This window comes from Lutra lutra, chromosome 5 (assembly GCF_902655055.1).
Source record: "Lutra lutra chromosome 5, mLutLut1.2, whole genome shotgun sequence".
In the NCBI taxonomy this organism is placed as follows: domain Eukaryota; kingdom Metazoa; phylum Chordata; class Mammalia; order Carnivora; family Mustelidae; genus Lutra; species Lutra lutra.
Genome location: NC_062282.1, coordinates 75962701 through 75982343, shown reverse-complemented (window position 1 = coordinate 75982343; position 19643 = coordinate 75962701). Strand labels below are relative to the sequence as shown.

At 39.5% G+C, this 19643-nt stretch overlaps 1 protein-coding gene and 2 long non-coding RNA genes across 4 annotated transcripts in view; 1 reads left to right on the top strand and 2 right to left on the bottom strand.

Annotated features, from left to right (window-relative positions):
• Positions 1-4111, top strand: part of SPOCK1 (SPARC (osteonectin), cwcv and kazal like domains proteoglycan 1) — a 516740-nt gene extending 512629 nt beyond the window's left edge. For both annotated transcript variants that reach the window (XM_047730551.1, XM_047730550.1), the window contains one exon: positions 586-4111. In XM_047730551.1, the coding sequence (XP_047586507.1) occupies positions 586-776 (191 nt within the window). In that variant the 3' untranslated portion in view covers positions 777-4111. The remainder of the gene's footprint in view (positions 1-585) is intronic.
• Positions 1-19643, bottom strand: part of LOC125100385 (uncharacterized) — a 270547-nt gene that overhangs the window by 30221 nt on the left and 220683 nt on the right. The gene's annotated exons all lie outside the window — the stretch shown is intronic.
• Positions 1-19643, bottom strand: part of LOC125100388 (uncharacterized) — a 55645-nt gene that overhangs the window by 13879 nt on the left and 22123 nt on the right. The window lies entirely within an intron of this gene.

Genomic DNA, 19643 nt, shown 5'->3' with positions numbered 1-19643 from the left:
ATGAAGATCTGGGCAGAGAAATCTCGAGACCTATCTGTGGTCTAGAGTGAACAGTTGTGTCTTATTTTAAGATTTTATTTATTTAATTGAAAGAGAGAGATGCAGTGGGAGTGGGAAAGGGAGAAGCAGGCTCCTTGCTGACAGGGGGCCTGATGCGGGATTTGATCCCAGGACCCCAGGATCATGACCTGAGCTGAAGGCAGAGGCTTAATGACTGAGCCACCCAGGCACCCCTACAGTGAACAAGTTTACAGTGCAGACACAAGAACCCTGAAATCACATGAGATTAGGCATAGCTAGCTTTCTGAGGGGTAGGGACTCACCGTGACCAGGGAACTGGATCACATTTTTTGACAGTGCGCAACTTCACTAAACCCCCAGGGTTCTCCCCAAGAAGGCAGAAGCATCTCCGGACCTCTGGGGCTCACAAAGCTTGTGGCCCATGCCATGTCAACTAACCCCACCCACGCAGAGATGATCCAATATTCAGAGAGTAAACTGCGTGGTTTCTCCCTACGCTTACGTTGCATGAAAAGGACCCACAGCAACTAACCTCCCATCTCTCCTTTCATCTTCTCATTTCAGAAGAGGAGCAGGAGACCTCAGGAGATTTTGGCAGTGGTGGCGCTGTGGTCCTGCTGGATGACCTGGAGGACGAGCGGGAGCTGGGACCAAAGGACAGATCCGGGAAGCTGAGGGTGCACACCCGGGCAGTGACAGAGGATGACGAGGATGAGGACGACGACAAAGAGGACGAGGTGGGCTACATCTGGTAGTCCCCACAAGGAAGAGGACACGAGGTTTGCACCGACCGGCAAGTCACTTCCTACTCTGGCATTTGTATCTAAGACCCCACAGCACCAAGGCCTCTTCTCCATTGTTGCTCTCTGTACCCGACCTGAGGTTTGGAAGACCGCTCCTTGTCCCCCGAACATTCTGGTCTTGCATACAGTTGTGTGGGAAGAAGGGTATGTGTTCGGTTTTTATTTAGACAGGGGAGCGGCTGGCTGAGCTGGAGCCTCCTTCCCTCCCGTGAGAGTTGTACAACGCGCATGTGAAGTTTGTGGGATTCTGACCGTGCAGGGAGCCCCCACCTTGTAAACGTCCAAGATGCTTTTCGATTACCCACACCAGTGGTCATTCCAGCATGGTTCCCAGCCTTACGGTGTCTAAGTGCTTTTCTTGTGTCCTGTAGATGTCGTGGAAAACACACCACACTGTACTTTCTTCTGCCCTATCCCCACCACCCTTCGTGGTAATAATTAAAAATTCGTTTTTCATATCACTCTATCTGGCTTCCTACAAACAACAGCCTTAATTCAGTCAAGAGTTCCTTCGGGGAATTGATTTTCCTTATGAACAAGGGTGTCTGGATGCTTCTCTGTACATGCCTAAGGATATTTGTATGTACAGAGTAGACGGTCTATGTGTACAAGACACACACACACACCACTCAGAAAAAGCGCTTCAGTATCTTTTCGAAACTCATTTGAAACACAATTATAAATTTGTCAGCTTGTCCAGACCTGGATCACAATTTCTGGAATAAGAAATGTAGATCAGAAGTTCTTTTTTTGCACTAAGAGTTAGCACTTGTAGCCTGCAGGCTGAGGAGGTTCCTTTCCCTATGCATGAGTAGAGTTACTGGAAGCCCTTTGATTTGGATAAGCCTCTGTCCGCCTAAATCACTTTCCTTGCAGAAGCCATGAGACTCCCACATGGGCAACTTCACAAGCCATCTTTTTCATTTCGGCTCAAAGCTTCCCTTTCCCTCCTCCCCGGGGCTGCAGCAATCCTGTCTGCCACGGGTTCCTACCTTCCCTACTGACGCAAGGGCTTTTCCTAAGGCACGGATACATGTCCCCTGCTCCCCAAGAAGACAATACCACAGTGTTCCTTATCAGAAGAAAATTCAGGATTCTTAACCTCATTTTTTGCTTTTGCCCCATTTCTATCCACAAATCATAGCAAGGGTACAAAAGCTGTACAGATTTTATACCACTTATCATTAAAAAGAAAAAAATCCCAAAGGGAGGCCACAAAGAACTTCATCATAACACCTGGAAGCTAGGGTTGGATCTTTAAGAGCTACTCCTTCCCCCATCCCCACACCTGCACCAGTGTCAAGAGGCTGATGAAGCAAGCTGTCCACCAGCGTTTCTTTTCCCTAAGTCAGCTCATGATTACAGCCTGTCTCCAAATTTGGTAGGGTCAACCTCTCTATCGTTTCAAGGATTTCTGCCCCCATCAAGCTGGCTCAGATCTAAGTACCAAAGACTAGTCTTCAAAGTGGCCCCATTTAGTTCAGTACCTCAGACCCTTAAGCCCCTGCCCCACCTGGTGACCCTCATCAACGCCTCCCCGCCAAGGCTCTGTGGCCCACATTGGTTTATCTTCCTTTCCTCCTGAGCTCCAACCCATCCACAAGACAACCACGTAAACTCAGGCAAAAAATACACTCAGCCGAACCATGGTCATGGCAGTAGCTGACCACCCCCCGCCCCCCCACCTCAAATGGACCATTTCTTTGTACTTTACCAAGCTGCCTTCAAACCAGCATTTTCCAACCCTAGCATTGGCCACAGTGGCATCATTCCTAGACTTAGTCTCAGAAGGGAAATGAACATACGTGATACAACCAACTTCTTCGGCCTGGGAGATACGGGTACCACCAGGACCCTCGATAGAGCGAGAACGGAGGCGAGTTCTGTATTGGTATGGCAGCTCCATCACCTCTCTTTCAATTGTTTTCCCTCACTTGAACAAAACACTGAGGTGGTAATTCAGAAAACAGGTGCTTAATTGCAGCTAGATTCTAATAGAGTGTATACAAGAATCAAGACATATTAAAAAAATTCAGTTTAGACCATTAAAGAAAACCATCGTTACTGTCTCCTCTGAGCTTAGAAAAACGCACAAGAGAACAAATTAAAAGCGACAAATTGCTTTCACTTAGAAAAACTTCCAGGAACAGAGAACCACTGATTCTAATTTGCCTAATTATCTTATGACAAGTGTCAAATTAAGATGACACTTAAAGATTCTTAGCATTAACTTAACGATGGAGAAGAGTGGGCTCAGCAGTCAGTTCCCAGTAAGGTAACGAGATGCTTGTTTTCAAAGATATTCCAAGAAGATGTTTTGATTCATTAAAATAGTAAATAAAAAGCCCTCCTAAGACTGGGACCCCAAATCAATGGAGCAACATTAACACCACTTTGCATGCCTCACTTTGGTGTGACAGATTTTTAAAGGGCTTTGCTGCTTTTCACAAGTACTAAACATTCGATTTTCTAGTTACCTTATCCTTAGAGGTAGAATTTGTGATTTCCTCTTTTTGGGCAGGAGTCCTTTTGCTAGTGACTAAGTATACATAAAAATCTTGATTAAACAAAAATAATACCGTGATAATCCAGTCCCTTTTTTTGAGACAGGTATTGAACTGAATCCTCACTCACTCATTTCTGTGTGTACTCTACTAAATAGCTTTATTCTTATTCCACACATGGTTCTTTTATTTAATACTGTTGCCTCAGCATCGACCCAAATCCCAGAATTTTCTTCCACCATGGTTAGTTGTCTGCCATATTGATGTCTTTTTGATTCCACAGATATTCTAGGCATGGGAATACCTTACTACTCAACCTGAGATTTTGTTACCAGTTTTTCCTTCTTTATACCCATTTCCCCATGCCCAGCAGTAAATGACTAAGTGTCTGTCCAGGTCTGCCCCCTCTACTTTTCCCAGAATGCCATTCACACTTTTTTTTTTCCCACCTTGACCACATTGTACAGTAACATCTAACATCTAAGAGCCCTTTCTACAGTGGGTGGTTTTGGTCTTTTTATACCTTTTTCTCAAAGTCACTGATGTTTGTCCCTGTTCAATGTGTAGCATTGTAATGAGAGCCCACCAAATCCTGAGTGTCATTTTGTTGTCCCTATTGTAGATGAAATAGTGATGTAGAAAAAATCTAGTAAATTCTGAATGCTTTTCCATGTAGACTTCTCTGGAATGTGAACACGACTCTTTGGTTAATAGTAAATGCTTAACTGTAGTCCTGAGTAGGTGCATTTCTGTCTGTCTCAATAAATTTTGATTTGTCTGCAACATCTGAGTGTGTGTATTTTCTCAGCTTGCATGTCTTTTCACCGAGCCGTGGCCATGCTCAGTCTCTGGAGGACAAACAGCATGGGCAGACGGGGGCTGCTGTACATGGCGGGGGAGGTAGACCAGTTGGCAGTCCAGCCTGCCCTGGCCCCTCTCAGTGCACCCTGTGCCCACACAGTCTAGAACCACATCTCCTAACCCCTATGTTTGCAGCTTTTCCACTTTGTTACTTCATTTTTACCTATCAGATTTCAGTGTTGTCATCCTGCTGACAACCTTAAACTTTTCCAGTTCTGCCTATTCTTTTCCTCCCATCAGTTATTCACCAATTCTCCTAAAGAAAGGAAAAAGAAAAGAGAAAGAAAGAAATTCTTCTTTACAGGGGATTCTGACTTTTCTTCAGTTCATGGATTAACATACCAGAGGCTTGTCAAACATCAGAAAGCACCCAAATTGGAACAGGAATTATTTCCTTTCCAGCTTTATCCACATTCGGGCCAGTGTGCCTATGACTTAATTATACCCTGAGTGAGTAATTTTGCCAAAAGCTAAGGTAGACACTGTCTTATGAACAATTCTGTAGATTTTACAGACAATCTGTGGATTGACAATTCAGGGAAAGGTGCTTCACAGGTCCACAAAATAACTGTTAGCAGAACAATGACCAATACGAACCCTCCAGGGTAGTTTCAGGACACATTAAGGGAAAGTTGGCATTTGTGGATACTCTCCAAATCCATCTCAAATCAGCACCGTTGTGCAGGTCAGCTACCATACTTCTCCTCCAGCTGTGACTTCACGGATGCCACGGGGGTTTGTTTAAAGATCAAGCCCAAACGAAGGAGAGCTGAGCCAGAGCTCCAGCTTTGGTAATACACGGTAAGCAAGAAGGTCATTGCCCCTTCTCTTACAAGGCTCACTCATTTGTATGATTTATGTGGACAAACTGATTCAAGGAAAGGGGAATATTTTAAAATGTATTCACTCTGCAAGCCTTTATAGATTTATAAATGAATATGTGTTGGAGTGACGCATGCCGCTGTGGGCAGGCCCCACACTGACTTCTAGGAGTACTGGTGTAAGTAAAATGTGGTTGCTGCTCTGTCAGGTTACCTCCTTGATAACTTCTCTGCCCCACTTCTCTTTGACTTTACCTGATTTCTCTGGACAGTACTATGTATGCCACTGGTTTCAACCATCTTCCCTCCTCTGAGAAGCCCCCAGTCTACAGCTTGAGTGTGCATTTTGACTCCCACTCCATCCAGAAGCATCACCTGCCATTTACATAATTTTACCCGAATTTCCCAATGATATCTCAATTCCAAATCTTAAACAATGAAAATGATAAAATGAAACCTAGTATGAAACTGCCTAAGGCAGCATGAGTCAGCAGGGCTGTTCTAGAAAACACAAGCCATAAAGGCAAGGATTGATCATTTTCTCCCATCAAAATTAATAACATCATAAACAAACTAAAAAGATAAACAAGACACCCAAGAAGATCCTGGTGACATAAAACAGATGAAGGATTAGTACATAATTTTTTTTTAAGCTCCTAAATCCCTAAGAGAGAGAGAGCCCAATGGACTAATGGAAAAAGATAAAAATAAGCAACTCACAGCAGACGGACAAATGGCAAGGAAACCATTCCTAACCTCACTGATGATCACACAAACACAAAACAAGGATCTATCATTTTTCACTCAAAAAATGTTGAGTGTTGACGAGAATGTGGCATAAAGAACACCTGCACCCTGTATAGTCAGAACACCCGCAGGGAGGGCAGTTTGGCAACAGCCATTGATATAAGAATATAATCCGTAGGATTATATATTATAATTCACTTCTCGGTAAATACTACTAGACAGGGGAACAGCGCATGATTTACAAAGGACATGGGCATGTATATCCACTACAACATCACTGATAGAACAGGTAAACTGCAACAGAACTCAACATCCATCCATGAGGAACTCTATTCTGGAATATTATGCAACAGTCAAAAAGGAGTGGTGTAACTTCATACGCACAGAGTTAGCAAAACTTCTACAATATCAGTTGTGCGAAGATAAAAGTTTGGGGGTATGTAACATATGGAAGGAAATATCGAAAGTATGGAGAACAGTACAAGGCCTGAATGGACACCCACTAAGTTGGTAGCAGGGTTGACTTCTAAGAGCAGGACTGGGATTATGTCTATAGCCAAGAGGGACATCAGCCTCATTGCCACGTTTCATAATTTTTTTAAAAAATATAACACAACCAATACACTAGAAGGTTTTAGGTCATTTCGAAGCTTAGTAATTTAAAAATAACTCATCAGCTTCCTCTTTGCAATGTATCCCTCATGATTTCAGGAATGGCATCATCATCTCTGACTTTCTGCCCCAGCCTGTATTATGCCCCTAGATTCTGTCTGTTCATCCTTCTAAATATCTTTTCATCTCTCTGTCACCGCCACTGTCATGATTCTGACCCCCATCATCTTTCTCAATCACACTAGGACGTTTTTAACTAGTGACTGCTTTATCCTTACCCAGTTCCCGCTGCTTCCACAGGAGCTGATTCTCAAGGAAAATCTGATCATGCCACTGCCCTCCTTAATTTTTAAAGTTGCCCCTCACTTTCAAGACCTAATATAAACTACTGGACTTGGCAAACAAGCTACTTTGTAATCGATTCTTTTTTTATTTCTTTGTCCCCTTGCAGTCCTCACTTTTCTAATTCTCATTTTTTTTCTAAGCCCTTCCACCCTTCTCAAGCTTCAGCCTGTGACGTTTCCTTTACCTGAGATGCCTAAGGGACTCAGCTCAATTATTCCTCCTCTGGGAACCCTTCTCAGTTGCTCCCAGCAGAACCAGGTATTCCTCTTCTCCTCTGGCACCCTATGTTCCTCCAATATAGTGCCTTGTATCATATCCAATTCTCTCACCGGGAGAGCAATAGATGGAACCCTCTTCCGCTGTTGGTGGGAATGCAAGCTGGTGCAGCCATTGTGGAGAACAGTATGGAGATTCCTCAAGCAGTTAAAAATAGAGCTACCCTATGCCCCAGCAACTAAACTACTAGGTATTTATCAAAAGCATATGAAAATGGTGATTTGAAGAGGCATCTGCACCCCAATGTTTAGAGCAGCAATGTCCACAATAGCCAGAATGTGTAAAGAGCCCAGGTGTCCATAGACAAATGAATGGACAAAGAAGATGTGATATATATAATGGAATATTAGTCATAAAAAGGAATGAAATCTTGCCATTTGCAAAACGTGGATGGAACTAGATGGCATTATGCTAAGTGAAATAAGGCAGTCAAAGAAAGCCAAATAGCACATGATTTCACTCAAATGTGTAATTTAAGAAGTAAAATAAAAAGATGATCCTAGGAGAGGGAAGGAAAAATTGAAAAAGATAAAACAGGGAGGCAAACCAGAAGAGACTCTCAAGTGCAGGGAACAAACTGAAGCTTACTGGAAGGGAGGTGGGCGGGGCGATGGGCATTAGGAGCATGCTTGATGTAATGAGCACTGGGTGTTACATGCAAATGACAAATCACTAAATTCTACCGCTGAAACTAATAATTTTAAAAAAGCAAGAGATGGAGCAAAATGGCAGATGAAGAAGCTCCAAGGCTTCATTCCCCCACACAGAAATATTTAAAAACACCCAAAACTAAGATAAAGTAGTAACGTCTCTGTAAAAAGTTAGAAGTCTGCAGCATCCAAGTGAACATCCAATCAACAAAAAGCCACATTCAAGATGGCAGGACATTTCATGGCGTTTTTGCTTGCCCAAGACCACTATCTTCCCAGTGCAGCATTGTCTTAATTTAGAGCAGATGGCAGCCCAATTTCCAATTCCATAAAGCACAAAGGAAAGAAAACACTTTTTTTTTTTTTTTTTTTTGCAATATTCTAACCTGTCTGGAGACAGCCCAAAGACCTGGTCTCTGGCTTACCTAACTCAAATTCCAGACAGAGATAAAGGACAGGCATAGCTCATGAAAGATGCAGAGGGATTACAGACCCGCAGAAGCCTAGGACAAGAGATCATGGGTAAAGGCAGACAATAAACTATCTAAGACTCTGAAGAAAAGCTGAAAGGAGACTCCTTGGGAAATTAAGACAGTCAAAACCAGTTATGTACGTGAGAGAGGGGGCATCACACACAGGCCCAGTAAAGATGCATGAGAAAACCTCACATTTCCACCTTGGGCTGATCCCAAACCTCAGACATGCCCAGTTAATTAGCGAAGGACTACACTGGCACAGAGCTATTCTACAAAGACTGAGAGATATAGTTGTTTTTCTCAAATGCCCTAATGAAAAACAAAAACAAAAAATCACAGTGTACATAAGCCATCAAGACCCATTCAAAGGAAAAAAAACAAAGTGGCAGATATTGTTCCAGTAGAAGCAAAGCCAATGGACTTAAAAGACAGAGGATTTAAAGCAACTTCATAAGTATGCTTGGATAGCTAAAAGAAAACATGAACAAAAGACTATGAAAATCAGGCAAATGATAAATGAACAAGGAGAAGACATTAAAAAACCCAATTAGAAACAATGGAGCTGAAAAATACAGTAATTAAATATAAAAATGTCACTGGAAGAATTTTAATAGCAGATCTGGGCAGGCAAGAAAAAAAAATCATTGAACTTGAAGATAAGACTTTTGAAATTATCAAGTCTGATGAAAAGAAAGAAGAAAAATGAAGAAAAGCCAACAGAGCCTAAGGGATTTCTGAAACTCCATGAAGTTGACAATATACATGTTATGGTAATGGCAGAAGGAGAAGAGAGAAAAATGTAGAGAGATTATTTGAAGAAATAATGGCTGAAAATGTCTGAATTTGAGGAAAGCATGGATTTATATATCCAAGAAGCTCAGTGAATGGGAAGTGTAATAAATTTAAAAAGAGAAACACAGCAAGATACATCATAATCATATTTTGAAAGTCAAAGCCAAAGAGAGTATCTTAAAGCAACAAGAGAAAAGGGACTCATCACATACAAGGGATCCTTTGTAAGATTATCAGCAAATTTTCCAGGAGGAACTTTGGGGGCTAGAAAGCAGTGTCATAAAATTATATATTAAAAGAAAGACAATAAAATCTTATCACCCAAGAATTCCATAACTGGTAAAAATGTCCTTTAAAAATGGGGAAGAAATTAAATTACTCTCAGATGAAAACTAAGGGGGTTCATTACCACTAGACCTGTCCTACAAGAAATGTTGAAAGGAGTCCCTCAGGTTGACATGAAAGAATGCTAGACAGTACCCCAAAACAATATGAAGATACAGGATTCTCTGGCAAAGGTAAATACATGGGCTTATTTTTTTAAAGTATTATTGTGGGTGCCTGGGTGGCTCAGTGGGTTAAGCCGCTGCCTTTGGCTCAGGTCATGATCTCAGGGTCCTGGGATCGAGCCCCACATCGGGCTCTCTGCTCAGCAAGAAGCCTGCTTCCCTCTCTCTCTCTCTCTGCCTGCCTCTCCATCTACTTGTGATCTCTCTCTGTCAAATAAATAAATAAAATCTTTAAAAAAAAAGATTTTATATAAAAAAAAGTATTATTGTAATTCTGGTTTGTAACATTTTTTTATTTTCTAAAGGAGTTAAAAAACAAATGCATAAGAAGTCATTATAAAGCTATGATAATGGGTATATAATATATAAAGATATAATTTGTGACATTATTAACATAAAACATAGATTACTAGCAGAATGGATTAAGAAACAGTAATGACAAAACATGATCCAACTATTTGATAGCTACAAAAGACTGACTGGAGATATGGAAAAAAATAGTTTGAAATTGAAAAAATGGAAAAAGATAATCCACAAAAATGGTAACCAAAAGAGAACAATGTGGCTACACAGATATAAGAGAAAAAGAATATCATCAGAGAGTGATGAACGGGTTAATTCGCCAAAACATCCAACAATTATAGACCTATAGATACCAAAAATCACAGCACCAAAATAAATGAAAAATACTGGCATAGTTTAAAGGAGAAATAAATAACTCTATAATAAATGGAGACTTAAGTAGCTTACTTTGAATAATGAATAAAATCAGACAAAAGAGTATGGGTTAGAAAATACTTGTATAACACCATCAGCCAATGGACCTAAAAGACACATACAGAATATTTTACACAATAGCAGCAAAATATACATTTTCCTTACACATAAACATAGGATAGACCACATATGAAGATGAAAAATAAGTTTTATTGCTTTAAGATTTTAAATTGGATAAATTTTAAAAGATTGAAATCATACTAAGTATCTTTTCTGATCACATACACCGGAAACAGAAATCAGTAACAAAAAAACCAGAAAATTAAAAAATATGTGAAATTAAACAATACACTCCTAAACAATCAATAAATCAAATAAAAAATTACAAAGGAAATTAGAAAATATCTTGACACAAAAGACAATGAAAATGAAAACATACCAAAATTTACAGGATGCAATGACAGCAGGGCTAAGAGTTCAAATTATAGCTCCAAATGCTTATATTATTTACCCAAAGATCTTGAATCAACAACCTAACTTTACACCTTCAGAAACTAGAGGAAAAAGTAAACCCAGAGCTAGCAGTTGATAGGAAATAGATTAGAGCACATAAGTAAAATAAAGAATAAAAAATACAGACTATCAACAAAAACAAAAGCTCTTCAAAAAGATTAACACAGCTAAGAAAATTTAGCTAAATTGGCTAGGAAAAGAGAGAAAAGACTCAAATTACTAAAATTAGAAATGGAAGTGGGGGAAATTACTACTGATTTTATAGAAATAAGAAGTATATTATAAGAGAGTTGTGAACAATTGTATGCCAACAATTGAATAACTTAGCTGAAATGGACAAATTCCTAGAAACACAGAACCTCCCAAGACCAAATCATCAAGAGACACAAAATCCGAATAAACTTTTAACAAGTAAGGGTACTGAATCAGAAATTGAAAATCTCCCAACAGAGAAAAACTCTGGATCACACTGGTGCACTGGTGAATGTCACCAAATATTTAAGGAAAAGTTAGCATCAGTCCTCAAATTCTTTCCAAAACAGTGAAGAGGAGGCAACACTTCTTAACTTTGTCTAAGAGGCAAGCATTACTGTGATACCAAAGCCAGACAAAGACACTAAAGAAAACTATAGACCAAAATGCCTTATAGCTATCCATGTAAAAATCCTCAAAAGAATATTAGCAAACCAAATTCAGAAACATATTAAAGATTTATAAGCCATGACCAAACTATTTATCCCTTAAATCCAAGATGTTTCACCATATAAAAATCAATCAACATAATGTATCACATTAACAGAATGAAGGAAAACAATCAAATAATCATTTCAAATGATGCAGGAAAAATTTTTATGAAATTTAACACTTTTTTTTAGATAAACAGTCTATAAACTAAGAACAGAAGGAAACTACCTCAACATAATCATATCCACAGATGAAAATCCCACAGCTAACATCAGACTCAATGATGAAAGACAAAGCTTTTAGCTTATGATCACAAGACAGACAAGGATGTCCACTTTCACCACTCCTATTCAACACAGTATTGGAAGTACTAACCACAGCAATTAGGCAAGGAAAATTTACTAAAGACAACTAACTAGGAAAGAAAGAAGCAAATTTCTGTTTGCCGATGACATGATCTTAAACGCAGAAAACCTTAAAATAGCCACAGGAAGAATTTAGGATAAAATATTTGAAGGAAACTATAGAATACAAAATTAACCCACAAAAATCAGCTGTGTTTTTGTACACTAACAATGAACAATTTGAAAAGGAAATTAATAATTTCCTCTACAATAGCATCAAAAAGAATAAAATACTTAGAGGAGTAAACTTATCCAACGAACAAAAACTTGCACACTGAAAGCTACAAAACATTGCCAAAAGGCAATAAAGAAGACATAAGAAAAACATTTAGTGTTATCAGTTAGAAGGCTTAATAAAATTAAGATGTCACAATTATCAAAAGTGACCTAGAGATTTCCAAACAATCCATACCAACATCCCAAAGATGGTGGGGATGTATTTTCTTTTTCAGAAACAGATAAATCTATCCAAAAATTTACACAGACTCTCAGAAGACTCTGAATTGTCAAAACAATCGAAAAAGAAACAAGCTGAATTTACACTTCCCCATTTAAAAATGTATTACAATGTCATGGTAATCAAAATAACATGACATATATATATAGACAAATGGAATAGGATACAAAGCTCAGAAATAAACCCTTGCATAGATGATTAAATGATATTCTCTGAGGACACCAATAATATTCACTGGGCAAAGAAAAATACTGAATGAGTAAAGAACAGTCTTTTAAACAAATGTTGATGGGAAAATTGGATATCCACTTGCAAAAGAATAAAGTTGGGTCTTTTCCTTATACCATATACAAATATTGTCTCAGAACAGATCAAAACCTAAATATAAGAGCTAAACCCATGAAACTCTTAAGAGAAAACAGAAGAGGAAAGTTTCTTGGTGTTAGATTTAGCAATGATTTCTTAGATATGCCAAAAGGCACAGACAACAAGAGAAAAAAAAACAGATAAAAGGAACTTCATCAAAACTCAACACTTTTGTGCACCAAGTGATACTATCAACGCAGTAAAAAGGCAACCCATGGAATGGGAAAAATAGTCACAATCATATAACTGATAAGGGATTAATATCCAAAAGATATGAAGAACACCTACAGTTCAACAACAAAATAACGAAGAACCCAATTATAAAATGGGCAAAGAACTTGAACAGGCATCTTCCCAAAGAATATATACAAATGACCCATAAGCATGTGCAAATAGGTTCAACTTCATGAATCATTAGGGAAATGCAAGTCAAAACCACAATGACATATCACTTCAAACCATTAAGGATGGCCATTAATAATAATAATAATAATTAATAATACATGTTGGCCAAAAATTGAAGAAACTGGAAGGTGGGGATATAAAATGTTGCAGGCACTGTGGAAGACGTTGTAGTAGTTCCCCAAAACAATGAACCATAGCATTACCACACACTCCCACAATTTTACCTCTAGGTATACGCCCCCAAAATGGCAACCAGAGATCTGAACAGATCATTGTACAACAAAACTCACAGGGGCATTAGTCATAAAATGAATGAACTCATCCAATGGATGAATGGATAAAGAAAAGGTGAACATTCTGATACATGCTCCAATCTGGATGGAGCTTGAAAATGTTATGCTACATGAAATAAACCAAACACAAAAGCACAAATATTATATGATTTCATTTATATCAGGTATGTACCTGGAATAGTCAAATTCATAGAGAAAGTAGACTAGAGGTTACCAGGGACTGGGCCAGTGGATGTAAAGTGAGTACATAATGGAGGTAGATTTTGTGCTTTGGAGGATAAAAAATTTCTGGAAATGGAGGGTATTGATGGTTGCAAAACAATGTCAGTATACTTAATTCCACTGAACTGTACACTTAAAAATGGTCACAACACTGAACTTTATGTTCTGTATATATTTTTTACTACAGTAATAAAATAAAGCAGGAGATGTCCTATCCTCTCATTCTTCAGTGCCCAACACAGAGTTACCACTTACTGTCTGTTAGATGAATACTGAATACAAGCAAATGGTAATGGGAACCAAAAAAAGACTGATGAGTTAATTCTGCCTGGAAAGGTTTTAAATAAAAAAAATGAAAAACAGAAAAGATCTCATATAAAGGATGACATTTGATCAATACCTTCACACAGGTTGAATTTCCCCATCAATTCATAGTTTGATTTTTTAACAGCTTTATTGAGGTATAATTTACTCAGCATAAAATTTATCCATTTTAAGTGTGTCTTTCATTAAATTTATAGAGCTGTCAACCCCATCATAGCTAATTTCAGGAGATTAACAGGAAAGTACATGCCTAGCCATAGTCCCTTCTCCTTTCCCATCCTGAGCCCATGCAATCACCACACTGCTCTCTGTCTCTAGAAATCTACTTGTCTCTTCTGAACATTTCATATGAATGGAATCCTGTAACATGTGGGTTTGTATAGGACCACTGATCCCCAATCCATCATGTCACTGGGTTCTATGGCTCATGGGTTTGAGGACTAGAAATTCAGATGGCAAATTCAATACCAAATAATGATTTGCCAATTTTCTCAACCAAGGGTCTGGAGACTCTCAATAGCCATTAACCAATGCTCTCCCAAATCAGAAGACTATCCTCTTTTCCTGACGTTGTTGTTGGTTTTACTATTCTATTTACCCCTTTCTTGCTCTTTTTTTAAAAAAAGACTTAGGTACCCCACGATTATATAAAAGTGTTTTCTTCCTGCTGTTTTTCACAAATTTGAACGCCAGTCATATAAAACTAAGCTTCATTTTTAAAACCTCTAGTACTAATCACATTCTGGCAAAAGAAACAATGAACCTAATTAAAACCTAAGACAGTTCTTCAGGAAGTTCTGATCGTTTCTTAGAATAGAGACCTGACCAACACTGTTTCTGTGGCTTTTGGAGAGGGGCTTTCGGCAGCTTTTCCTTAGCCCCTGGCCATCTGGGCTTGTTTTCAAAACCCAACTTAATAGGCTATCAACCCAAGTCTCCTCCGTGGTTCACGTTCTTTTCCCACGGAGACAAACCCTGACTGGAATCATCCTGATGCGTGAGGAAGAGCCGTACTGTTCCAGCTGGAGCTGGACACACACTGTGTCTCCGACGGTTCCAGGTCGACCCAGGGTGACTGGTCCAGGAGCTGCTTACCTACCTCTACCTTGTCTCAGACAAACCTCACAGCCTCACAACAGTCCTGCAGGGAGATATGAGGACTCTTCCTATTGCACAGAGAGGTTAAGCAGCTTGTCTCAGGCGACTCAGCCAGCAAATGGCAGAGCGAGGATCTGCACTCAGGATGGGCTCTCTCCAAAGCCCGAGTTCACAACCCTTGTGCTCACAGAAATGAAATGAAATAGGTAAATAAAGCAAAAGGGAGTCACACACCCACACACAAAACGGACCCTCCGGACCCTGGTCGAAGTTCTGACAATACACCAGTTGGCAACATGTGACAGCTAGCAGGGATAAAGCACGGTCTGATGATGAAATCAGATCCTGTTCCCCAAGTCATGGTTTCCATGTGAGAACGGCGGACAGACAGAGGGAGACGCAGCCCGGGCTTGGCATGGAGGGAACAGGCCAGGCTTGTGTGAGTGCAGACCATTATGAACGGTGACTTTCACTGGCTCTCTGCCATTCCTTAGGCGAGTCTCTTTGTTTCTGGGCCTCAGCTTTCGTACCTGGGGAACGAATGGGCTGGGCGGACAGGTCTCTGCGGCCACGCGATTCTGTCCTCATTGGCAGCTTCTGGGGCACACCATTTCCACACATCAAATCCTCACGCTGGGGGTTTCTGATTTCTGTGGCTTTGAGGACCACAGAGCCTCACCTGTTCCTTAAACACCCAGCTGTACTGTGTGGCACAGCTTTCTCTTTTAAATTGGGTACATGAAGATGAATTCCGCTTGGGATTGCTTCACACTTTAATCACACGCTGCCCTCCCCTCGCTCACTTGATCTTAGCCTTCCTGTGGTTTCTTCGAGCCCAGATCTCAACTTCACAGCACGCGGGGCCTCATTCGCCACAACTGCCATATTTCACTTGTGGCTGAGTGGAGAATTCATTTCATTTCACTGTTCAGTCTCAATAGCGCAAATATATATTCAGGGCTGACATATTTTCATTATGGAAAAACCAGGCACTCAAACAGAGACGCTGCCCATAGGGATTAATGAGGGGAATGGTTATTTATTCTGCCTCTTGACATTTTGTGCAGAGTAATTCCCAAGTTGTTTTCTACTCTAACAAATAGTTCCCCAACAAAGGATCTTAGCACTTTGGATGAGCACCAAGCCAGGATTTAGGATCTGACTAATGTTAACCAACAGCAATGAAGCCACTTCCCAGAATCACATTTAGTGTAATGATAATACACAATATCACAGCCAGCTGGCCAAGGGAGACAGCCAGCTAGCTACTGCTGACACAAGACAGTCCCTCCTCATGTCAACTAACTGTACCAGTCAACTCTGAGGAGAATGCTAGGGACAACCTGAAATCCTCCTACCCCAAAATAAAATATCTGGCCTGTCTGGGTTCATCTCTGTAAAAAAGAAAATATTCTGGACCATTTTTGGTCAAAAGCTTGTGGTTCCCATTTGCTACATAAATAATACTCAACCTTCACAACTTCCCTTCAATTTACAGCACCATCAGCCCTGATCTGCTTTTCCATACTCATTCTTTTGCCCTCAACCTACTGTACTTTTTCGCTGCAGTAGTTTTCTCTATTTCTGGAATACTCTCACTTCTTCCCAACTCTATATTTGACTACTCTTCGCATCTTTCAGGTGATAGTCTACCTATCTCTTATGGTTCCTTTAGATCATCAGAAGGGGTCATTTCTCCACTGTTCCCCAAAAGCACAGCCCTGAGCCTTTTGGCTGATGCATGCTCAGAGAATGAACTAAATACACTTCAAAGAGCAAGAACCAAGTCTATTTTTATACAACTTACCCAGCACATAGTACTGGAAAGATGCTCAATAAAAACTCACCTTGAAAGAACCATGAAACAGAGTAATAAGATGGGGCCAGTCATGGACTGGAACTTTCCCTTAAGGTCCCAAGGTTCAAGGAAATCATTGTGAACTCAAGCATTTAAAAAACATTTTGGAAAGTCCCATGCTACGTGAAAATAAATAAATAAATAAATAAAAAATAAAATAAAAACATAAAAAACATTTTGTACTCTAATAGTTGGGTTCTCCCCTGCCCCCAAGCAGAGGGAATTTCCAAACTATAGGACCACCTCTGTGGGTATTAAAATTGCTAGTTCTAGACCCAATACATTGTTGCCCCCACTCCACCATTTCTGACCTGCAGCCTATCATGTGTGGTTCTGTGACACATTTGGGCCTGCCCCTTCTGGGCTAAGATAGAAGGGACAATATAGGGGCATGGACCCCAAAAGCCCACATCCTACAATTTAGCTACCAGGTTATCTTAGGCCAGGATCCTCTGGGGAAACCAGGGTTAGGATTGGGCTCTTTTGAACAAAACTCCTACAGGTTATCCAAGGCGTCTGAACCTGCCTATCACCCCACCTCCTTAAGCCTCTGAGCAAATGAATTCTCCAAACTATCCACTGAGTACTGAGACCAACAGGGTCACTAGCTATACCATACTCAAGGAGGAACATGGATAGTGATAAGAGGACCTAGAAAAAGCAATTCAAGTGATCTTAATGTTTGGAGAAAGGGCCGACAAGGCACCCAGAGAAAACACTCTTAGTATAGTATTTCCCAAAATACTGAGTAAAATTAATTTACTTTCCTGACAACTCAGCCATCAAGCCATCACTGATTAATTCCTGAATTGGCAGAAAAGAAAAGAAAAAAAAAAGCAAAAACTCACAGGGTAAGCTCATACTAGAGCTAGATTTTGCCAGTCTTTTGATGGTCTCTAGCTGTGTTTTAACAGTCTTTAATTTTTTTAATTTTATTATTTTTTTCAGTGCTCCAAGATGCATTGTTATGTGCAACAGTCTTTTAACAGGAGATAAAAAACAAAGACTAGGCCTCACCAAGATGAAGTTAAGCTCACCAACTCCAGGAAAGCCAAGACCCTCCAAAGGCACTGACCTCAGTGGATGAGTTTGTTACACACACACATACACACACACACACACACACACACACAGGAAATTGGGGGTGTAGGATACGCATACAAGTGTTGGCCTTGCTTCATTATGAAGGAGAAAGACAAAGGAGGAGGAGGGTGAATATGGGTGGTGGGGGAGGGACAGTAGAAGGACGAAACACTCCCATGAGAATTTCTAACACAAACTGAATTCATATGGGTTTGAGGGCAGAGTTCATGTTACCTATGTGATCCAAAAATCCCAGATGTAAATCCCACTTAATGTGCCTCTATCAGAAACAAATACCTATGATCTTTGGGAAGCACCTGAAGAAATGACCCCAGATACAATGAAGATAACAAAGGTATGTAAGATATGGGAAAACAGTTAAAAACATGGGGCATAAAGTAGAAGATACAACAGAAGTATAATTAAAGTTCCAGAAGAACATAGGAGAGGTAAAAGGGAATAAGCTGTATTTATTTATTTATTCATTTTATTTTCTTTCTTTTCAGTGTTCCAGCATTCATTGTTTATGCACCACACCCAGTGCTCCATGCAATATGTGCCCTCCAAAATACCCACCACCAGGCTGTATTTAAAGAGATAATGGATTATAATTTTGCAAGACTAATGGAACCATGAACTCTTAAATTCAGAATGCCCAGAAAAATCCTAATCAAAATAAATAGATTCCTGGACTCATCGTAATCTATAGGACACCAAAGGTAGAAGAAAAACCTTCAAAATAACCATAAATATAAGATGGATACCTTAACCCATCAAAAGAGTAAGAATTAGATCAATGGCTCTCAAAATTTAGTATGCATCAGAATCACGTGTGGGACTTTTCAGGATGCCTATTCCTGAGATACAGCTGCAGAGTTTGGGCTCAGTAGGTCTGGAATAGGGTTGAAGAAATACATTTCTGCTAATCTCCAAAGTGTTATAGATGCTGTTGATCTAGGGGCCACCCTTTGAAAACCACTGAATTAGACTGACAGTTGCATTATAAAGAGTGACAGTTTAAGAGAAAAGAAAATTGAATGATATCTATAAAGCACAGAGAGAAAAATAATAGTCAACCTGGAATTGAAACCCAGGAAAACTATCTTTCAAGAACAAATGCACAAAACAGATATTGTTGGATGAACAAAAACGGAGAGTCTGTTACTCAAAGAGTTCCACTGAAATAACTTCTAAAATATGTGCTTCAGCAAGAAAAAAAATTAAATTAACCCATAAGGAAGGTCTGAGATGGAAAAAGAAATGTGCAAGCAAAGAAAATGGTAAACATGGATAACCTCAGCACAACATTAATTGTGCAAAAGGAAAACATTACCCTCTTATCTGCAGGACTATAGAAGTTAATTTAGAATTAATATTCTAGAATGCAAAAGCATACAGGTCAAGATTGGAATGATCAGATTTAAAACATTCTAAGTTCCTTGTTTTATATGGTGAGAAGAATACATATTTATTAAATTTACACTTATTAAGTAAAAATTGAAAATTTCCTGCACATTCACTATGTGAACAGAACCAGGGTATGTAACAACCAAATTAGTTGAAGAGAAAGTATGGAATGTGACTAAAAAGAAAAAAAAACACAATCCAAAAATTTTAGAAAAAGAAAAAAATAAGGTGGCAGAAAGGAATCCAAATATATCAGTAATCATTGTTAGTACACATGAACTAAACTCTGTAGTTAAAATATCGCCTGACAGATGTTAAAAATTATGATTCAGGCACCTGATATATAGGATATATCTAAAACAGAAGGGTTTAGAAAAAAGGTTAAAAAAATTCTA